This window comes from Leptodactylus fuscus, chromosome 2, assembly GCF_031893055.1.
Source record: "Leptodactylus fuscus isolate aLepFus1 chromosome 2, aLepFus1.hap2, whole genome shotgun sequence".
Classification (NCBI taxonomy): domain Eukaryota; kingdom Metazoa; phylum Chordata; class Amphibia; order Anura; family Leptodactylidae; genus Leptodactylus; species Leptodactylus fuscus.
This window is the reverse complement of record NC_134266.1, coordinates 230,042,571-230,051,597: the sequence shown is the minus strand read 5'-3', so window position 1 is coordinate 230,051,597 and position 9,027 is coordinate 230,042,571. Positions and strand designations below refer to the sequence as shown.

At 42.3% G+C, this 9,027-nt stretch overlaps 1 protein-coding gene across 1 annotated transcript in view; it reads right to left on the bottom strand.

Annotated features, from left to right (window-relative positions):
* Nucleotides 1-760: 760 nt before the first annotated feature.
* Nucleotides 761-9,027, bottom strand: part of SOAT2 (sterol O-acyltransferase 2) — a 29,331-nt gene continuing 21,064 nt past the window's right edge. Inside the window, exons 9-15 of the mRNA XM_075265814.1 lie at nt 6,723-6,768; nt 3,668-3,797; nt 2,894-2,991; nt 2,701-2,799; nt 2,483-2,618; nt 1,549-1,694; nt 761-970 (exon numbers count right to left, since the gene is read on the bottom strand). Of these exons, the coding sequence (XP_075121915.1) occupies nt 920-970; nt 1,549-1,694; nt 2,483-2,618; nt 2,701-2,799; nt 2,894-2,991; nt 3,668-3,797; nt 6,723-6,768 (706 nt within the window). The 3' untranslated portion in view covers nt 761-919. The remainder of the gene's footprint in view (nt 971-1,548; nt 1,695-2,482; nt 2,619-2,700; nt 2,800-2,893; nt 2,992-3,667; nt 3,798-6,722; nt 6,769-9,027) is intronic.

The following is a 9,027-nucleotide window of genomic DNA, read 5'->3' as shown; positions in this document are numbered from 1 at the left end:
TCCATTCTGTGTTCAGGGTCAATATTTCTCAAGAGATTATTGTGTTAAAATGTATCTACTAGAGATGAGCGAGTACTGTTCGGATCAGCCTAGAAATGAATGGGCGTAGCCGGCACGCGGGGGGTTAAGCGGCCGGCCGACGTCAAAGCGGAAGTACCAGGTGCATCCATTCATTTCTATGGAGCGTGCTGTTCGGATCGGCTGATCCGAACAGTACTCGCTCATCTCTAGTATCTACTAGTAAGGTACAATCTGTACAGTGAGATAAGCTGGTTTCACATATTTGATATACCGTATATATGAATCTAACCTGCCAACAGGTCTGGCCAACCATCTAATAGGCACGCAAGGGGCCACCCAAGTTTTGCCCAACCTTCATCTCCCCCAACATCTGCCATTGAAGAATTGACTTTCATGTGCCCAATCCTTTTGTTTGGGGTCATAAGCCTCCTCCAGAGAAGTCTGGTATCGCTTTCTCTCCTCTCTCAGGGACTGCACGGCTGAGTTGTTATACTTGTGTATGGGGCAGATAGACAAGACAGTCGACATCTACCTAACTTGTAAGACCAACTTTAGGGTGATGTCCAATATCTTCAGAGACATGTTATGTCTCACACACTGAAATAGCATCTTATACCTACTGAGGTCGCCAAAAATAACTATTTTCACAGAAGCTTTCAGAACAATTGGTGTCAGGAACTTTATTATCATAATTTATCTTCTCAGTTTTCCGATAAAAAGAATACTAATGTAATGTCGCCTTATAGATCCTTTCAGATCTAATATTGGAGTAGAAGTTTCCTATATCAGGAAATACAGGTTATTAAAACATGCCGCGGCCTTTACAATCCACAGATGTTGGGAGATAGAAATATATTGCACATCAGGTCATTCTCAGCAGCTTCTAAGGTCTCTCCAGTCACGAGCGACAGGACCACGAGCGAGGTGTGATCAGTCCCCAGAAGGTTTTCTGTAAGAAAGATAAGTTGTTGCAAATTCTAGATATGTATTCATAGTAAATATTACTGGATTTATTTCAGAAAAGGTGACCTCTGTCTATATGCCCCAATAGGACATTTGCACATACGGATGGATATGTATGAGGTAGAGCGGGAAACTGTGGCAGACTTGACCTGTCCCTGCATTACATGGTCATTGCACTACCAATCAGTGACTGGCATGGACTGTTACTTTACCTTAGTAGTGGTTGTTGTACAAATGATATAAGATCACCGGCCGCTTACCCTATACCAGTTTGTGGTTACAGGGGCCAGATATGTGGTTTATGAGACAAGCTCTTTAAAGGGGTTGTCCAGTGCCATAAACAACGTACAATGGTATCAGGGAAGGGTTATTAGGTTTTACACTACACATATGTCATAGAATACTGTGTCCATTGACATTCTTGCTACAGGCAAGGAGCATGGGTCTGTGCATCTAAGGCTGGATACCACCCAGAATGGGTCAGGCAATAAGATAATATTTTATTAGGAGTATATAGTAAAGGTCATCTTCTAAACTGTATTTAACTCAATAGTCCAGATTTACCTCTGTGAGGGGGCAGTGGATGCGAGCGTACCACTCCTGACAGTATAGGCACAGCTGGATTCCCTGGCCAATGAAGAGGAAGGTCCACACCATCACGTTCCACACCGCGCCGGTCCGTTTGTCATTTATCATGAAATTAAATATGACTGAAAGACACAAATTACAAAAGCAATCTCACTATACAGATACATAAATGTATAATCTGGGCTGGTGACTTCAAGGATTCATCCTGCCTTATGTACTAGCAGAGAACAAACTAATATTTTATAATCTGAAAGTTATTGACCTCCGTTATTTCTACTGTATGATTTGGTGCTGATGCATAGCACTTACCATAGGACATACTGTAGACAGTTCATTACATCTTATACTAAAAGGCACTGCAACTAAGACGCAGCCAATAAGGAGACAAGTGATCTAAGTAACCATAGAAGTGAATACCATCTACATGGGGCATGTGTGCAATAGAAGCAGGTCCTGTGACTACTATGGGACCCACTTGGGGTGGTAAAAACCTGTAAAAGGCTGCCTTCACACGGAGTAACTCCGGGCTTGTAAAAATCCTCATTCACAGCCGTACACGCGAGCGCTGCGGAAGGCTCCCGAACACTTCCCATTCACTTCAATGGGAACGCTCGTAAAGCCGGCGTTATGAGCGCTCCCATTGAAGTGAATGGGAAGTGTTCGGGAGCCTTCCGCAGCGCTCGCGTGTATGGCTGTAAATGAGGATTTTTACAAGCCCGGCGTTACTCCGTGTGAAGGTAGCCTAAGACTTACCGTACTTTTTGAGAGGAAATCCATAATTTGTAAATTACCACCTGAACTTTCTGTCCTGGGTGGCAAAACTCACTCACATAATGAACCTCTTTCTTCTCATTATACAATTGAGACTGATGTTATTAAAAAACATAGAAAAAAACATGGTCATATATACCTCCAAAAAAAGCAAAAAGGCAGAACATGACTGGGTAAAAGAAACCAAGGGACAAGGTAAAAACGTATTCATGTACAATGGCGGACATGAGGAAGACGCCCAACATCACTCCAGTACGAAAACGTTTCTTGAACAACTGAAAAACAAAAAGGAATATTTCACTTGCGGAGAACAGGCGGACATCTCTAGGCTTTACCAATAACCCTGTGACTCCTCACCCATAGCAGATCCTGATAGATGTAATAAAACAACCAGTCATGGACAACCACGTTCCACGTGCGGTAGTAGTTAGAGAAGGATGTGGAGTTCCACCAGTCCTGTAGGAAATGAAAACAGTAGCTTTATTATATATATTTATTATATAGCAATACAATGATTTAGAAGAGGAAAGTAATGGAAAGGTATAGTCACCTTATAGAACATGCGATCTGCAAAGCGAAGCATCTCAGCAAATGCGTTCAACCAGCAATGCAGAAATGCAAAGAATGAGATTAGCAGCACAAACGTACCTGAGAAATAGCACAAGGAAGATAAAATCACAATGTGAAGCCAACAGACTGCTTATACATGTTAGCAGGTGGATATGAGATCTATTAACAGGTTAATTCCTCAATGCTGATAACTACCACACCTATGTCATCAGAATAACGGAACGGTTCCCATTACTATTGGTATCATCACTGTAGAATATTGCTCATTACAATTTTGTTACAAATTTTTGTTACAATATTTAGTGAAAATCAGTTCCATTACTGATCAGTAGACTGCGCACGGTTGTGTACATGTAGCCTTATAGCTCATGTAATAGGAAAGAAAAATTACCCCCAAAATACCTAACAAATCCGCACATTAGATTACTCAACACTGTAATGTGTCTATTGGCCTTCCGCTAAGGATTTGACATATTGGATTTCACAATTTGTTCTCATAGGAGATTGGTCGATGCCAGAGAGGTCAGACAGATTTGATCATCCTGTCCAAATTGAGATAAACATGCATGCTTGACCAAGATGTACTTGTTTATTGTGAAGTTGGGGGTAATAGCTTTCCGTAGAGCAATCTGCCAATGGTTATATTACAGGTATGTCCAGCTACTATAGAAACCTCCATCATCCATGTCATTCATCAATACTTACCCCAATGCATTATATATTATCTATATAGCATGTATTTCATTAGTCTTACCAGGTAATGTGGCATGGAAGATGGAAAGCACCAAGGTCTTTGTACTGAATGGCTGCTGGCTCATGTTTTTGAATACTGGTATACACAGGGTAACCAAGATGAAGTAACCAAAAAACAGGCAGCCAAGGAACTATTGACATTGAGAAAAATATAAAATAAATCAGGCTATATTTCACACCATAGATGCTTTTAATCCTCCTATAGTGGTCTATCAAGTTACAAGGGTCACAGGTTAATATTTTCTGCGTACAAGGATCTTTTCTTGAAAGACTCAACATAGAATATTTAGCATGAGGGTCCAACCAATTGTCATGTTCATATCACTAGTAAACCCCTGTATTAATGAAGTGCATGCACTGATTGGTTGACTAGCAGCGCCCCCTACGGTGTAGTACATGTTATCTCTACCTATGCCAGGTTCCAGCAGGTCCTTTGGACAATAGGCGAAAGTTACTCCATAAGTATTTACAGCTTTTAGCACCTCCATCTCACTTTTCCATAAGGATTTGCTATATCTATATTGTCTGATGATTTTTCTTTAACCTTCATTTTTTCCTATTTTATATTTGGTGGTCTTAGAACCATATTACTAGTTTTCCATAGAGTTCTGGTCACTGGTTACAATGGGATCAATTTAGAATGGTGGTTCCATATCGAAACTTGAGGGATCACTGTACCGATATACACGAGTCAGAAAGTTTTAAGTTTCGCCCCTAGTTTTGACTTTAAGGGTCAGCTCCTGTTTTATTTTATCATGTCAGAATAACTTTATAATATTTTTTCTGATTCCAAGCAATTCTGAGGTTTTTTTTTTTTTCTCAAGACACAATATACTTGATATTGATGGTACATTTTGTTTGTTACCTTTTTTTGCTTTATAAAAATGTGTAATTTACTGAAAATCGAAAAAAATTATTTGATTTTTCATCATTTTAATTATACTGCTTCGAAGAGTTAATCATACCACACAACTTAACATCCATCATATGTCGGCTTTACGTTGCCATCATTCTTTGATGGCCATGTTGGATTTCAATACTTTTTAGGGTTTTTTCCGTTTCAAAAGTAATAACTTTATTTCCTTATTTGACGGTTTGGTTTTTTTTGTATTAAATTTATTCCATTTCCATGGAGGGGGGGGGGAGGTTGATATAAAAATTCAGCTTTATTCAGCTTTTCAGAATGTTTTTGAGGAGCCTGAGTAAGAACAAACAGCAATTTCATCTCTAACTTTTTATGGGCTACTGTGAGGGCTTGATTTTTGTATCAAGTTGTATTTTTTTAGCGTTACCATTTCTGAGTACATATGAATGACTATACTTGTGGTACTGCATTTTTCTATATACCTATTAGGTGCTGTCTCCCAGCTGGACCTATAGGAATCTTTACATTGCAGCATGGAGTTCAGAGTTAGGTCTCCAGGCTGCCATGAGAATCCATTAGTACCTGGCAATCACATAGTAAGTAAGACAAGATGACCCCCTGTCTAACCACTTAGATGCTGAGAATGCAGCACCTAAAGGGTGAATTCTGACAGATTCTGCTTTATCTATGACTACGGTATTGAGAAATTGGTGCTGGCTGTATTATACGGCTGTAACCCTACATCAGGCACAGCTTCTATGTTAACTACCCACTCAGCGCAACATAACAGTATAGAACTGATTGAGAAGGGGTTAAAAGGGACTTTCCAGTTTTAAATACATAATTGCTGTATTGTATTGTATTGTATACCTCAATGCCATAAGCATCCCAAATGTTATATACACTCACCGGCCACTTTATTAGGTACACCATGCTAGTAACGGGTTGGACCCCCTTTTGCCTTCAGAACTGCCTCAATTCTTCGTGGCATAGATTCAACAAGGTGCTGGAAGCATTCCTCAGAGATTTTGGTCCATATTGACATGATGGCATCACACAGTTGCCGCAAATTTGTCGGCTGCACATCCATGATGCGAATCTCCCGTTCCACCACATCCCAAAGATGCTCTATTGGATTGAGATCTGGTGACTGTGGAGGCCATTGGAGTACAGTGAACTCATTGTCATGTTCAAGAAACCAGTCTGAGATGATTCCAGCTTTATGACATGGCGCATTATCCTGCTGAAAGTAGCCATCAGATGTTGGGTACATTGTGGTCATAAAGGGATGGACATGGTCAGCAACAATACTCAGGTAGGCTTTGGCGTTGCAACGATGCTCATTTGGTACCAAGGGGCCCAAAGAGTGCCAAGAAAATATTCCCCACACCATGACACCACCACCACCAGCCTGAACAGTTGATACAAGACAGGATGGATCCATGCTTCATTTTGTTGACGCCAAATTCTGACCCTACCATCCGAATGTCGCAGCAGAAATCGAGACTCATCAGACCAGGCAACGTTTTTCCAATCTTCAATTGTCCAATTTCGATGAGCTTGTGCAAATTGTAGCCTCAGTTTCCTGTTCTTAGCTGAAAGGAGTGGCACCCGGTGTGGTCTTCTGCTGCTGTAGCCCATCTGCCTCAAAGTTCGACGTACTGTGCGTTCAGAGATGCTCTTCTGGCTACCTTGGTTGTAACGGGTGGCTATTTGAGTCACTGTTGCCTTTCTATCAGCTCGAACCAGTCTGGCCATTCTCCTCTGACCTCTGGCATCAACAACGCATTTCCGCCCACAGAACTGCCGCTCACTGGATGTTTTTTCTTTTTCGGACCATGCTCTGTAAACCCTAGAGATGGTTGTGCGTGAAAATCCCAGTAGATCAGCAGTTTCTGAAATACTCAGACCAGCCCTTCTGGCACCAACAACCATGCCACGTTCAAAGGCACTCAAATCACCTTTCTTTCCCCATACTGATGCTCGGTTTGAACTGCAGGAGATTGTCTTGACCATGTCTACATGCCTAAATGCACTGAGTTGCCGCCATGTGATTGGCTGATTAGAAATTAAGTGTTAACGAGCAGTTGGACAGGTGTACCTAATAAAGTGGCCGGTGAGTGTATATCGTAACACTAACTGGAGAGAAGGAAGACATTCTGTCATTAGTCTGTCTGATCCCACACCTTACCTGGGCAAAGTTCTTAGCCACAAATTTCCACCTGATATATGGTGTTCTATAGGGAGGCAAAAACATAAGAATGTCACTAAGGTCTTAATATTTATGACCCAGAGAGAAAACACTTTGTACATTTTTCTGTCTGAATGTTTACTAGTAGAGATGAGCGAACACTGTTCAGATCAGGCGATCCGAAGAACACGCTCCCATAGAAATGAATGGAAGCACCTGGCACGCAGACTTTGCCGGCGGCTGGGCCGCTTAACCCCCCGCGTGCCGGCCGCTTCCATTCATTCCTATGGGAGCGTGCTGGGAGCGTGCTGTTCGGAACGGCTGTTCCGAACAGTGTTCGCTCATCTCTATTTACCAGCATTTATGACAATTCATGTGATAAGATAACTAGATGATATGTTATGTATCTACGAGCAAGTGTTCTATCCATAAGGTACAAGAGGTCATAGTTGAAATGAAATCCCTCAGTCAAGAGGGTTCCCCTTGCTAGACTAATGCTGATCGGGCGTAGCACTCCTGAAATGCCTCGCCTGATCATATAGAGAACTATGCAGCCATACACTTACAGCTACATAATTCTTTTTATCCCCTTCCTGCAAAAGTATTGATATGAATAGTGCAGGGAAGGAAAGTGTAAATTACAGCCAATAAAAAACTGAAAACTACACAGGTGAGTAATCGCTGTACCCCAGGAATGACACACTATGCCCTCCACTGCCCCCACCAGGAATTTCAATATTAACTCTATCATTGCCCTAGGCCACCACATTACACACCAAGGACACTGGAATGAACCCCCTCACTGCTCCAGACCACCAGTTATACTGGCATTAACCCTTTCACTTCTGAAAACCAACAGGCCTCTGTCCCTATTATAATACTGAAATATTCTTATGTAGCAAAGGGCCCTTTTGGCAAAGGTGTAGCTTAAAGCTCCAGGGCTCCAATACAAAATATGTTATGGAGCCCCCACTTCCTATGTGCTATCAATAATACTGGTTAACTTATATGCTGCTAAAAAAAACAATTGGGCCTCCTGAAGTTCCAGGGCCTAGTAGCTTTTGCTACCTCTCCACCCCCTATAACTATGGCCCTGCCTGTTAGACCTCAGCACAAGAATTTCAGACTGTTTTCTGTCTGCTGATCCACATCTTGAATATATTGCCTACAACCCCATAACATAGCTGTGACAGATCAGGGTACATCACTTCCATTTTTGTTCCGCCCATGAGGGAAATAATCTCTTCTCTCTATCTTATAAAAATGAATTTTTGTCTGTCTGTCTGTCTGTACTCTAATGCGAACCAAACGACTGGACCAATCTTCACCAAATTTGGTACAGACATACTTCTGATATCAGGGAAGGTTTAAGACGAGACTCCAACTCGCTCGGACATACCGTTGCTGAGATACAGCATTCCAAATACAGTGCCCCCCCCCCCCTTAGCCAATACAAACCTGCAAGTCTTTCACTCATATTCCAACTGCAATACACACGGTCACTCCACATGCACAATACAACACTGATATCCAAACTGAGATACACGCATCAGAGGATTAGATACACAGATCAGCACACAGTATCACATGCCAGAGGATTAGATACACGGGTCTGCACACAGTCCCACACACCAGAGAATTAAATACGCATTTCTGCACACAGTTCCACACACTGAAGGATTTGATACGTGCATCTGCACACGGTTTCACATGCCGAAGGATTAGATACAGGTGTCTACACACAGTTCCACACTCCAGAGGATTAGATACGTGCGTCTGCACACATTTGTACACGCCATAGGATTAGATACACGCGTCTGCACACAGTTCCACATTCCAGAGGATTAGATATGCGCGTCTGCACACAGTTCCACATTCCAGAGGATTAGATACGCGCATCTGCACACATTTGTACACGCCATAGGATTAGATACACGCGTCTGCACACAGTTCCACATTCCAGAGGATTAGATATGAACGTCTGCACACAGTTCCACATTCCAGAGGATTAGATACGCGCATCTGCACACAGTTGTACATGCCATAGGATTAGATACACGCGTCTGCACACAGTACCACATGCAGTAGGATTAGATACGCGCGTCTACACATAGTTCCACACGCCAAAGGATTAGATATGCACGTCTGCACACAGTACCACACGGGGGAGGATTAGATACGCGCGTCTACACACAGTACCACATGCCATGGGATTAGATATGCGCATCTGCACACAGTACCACATGCCGGGGGATTGGATACACGCGTCTACACACAGTTCCACACGCCGTAGGATTAGATACGC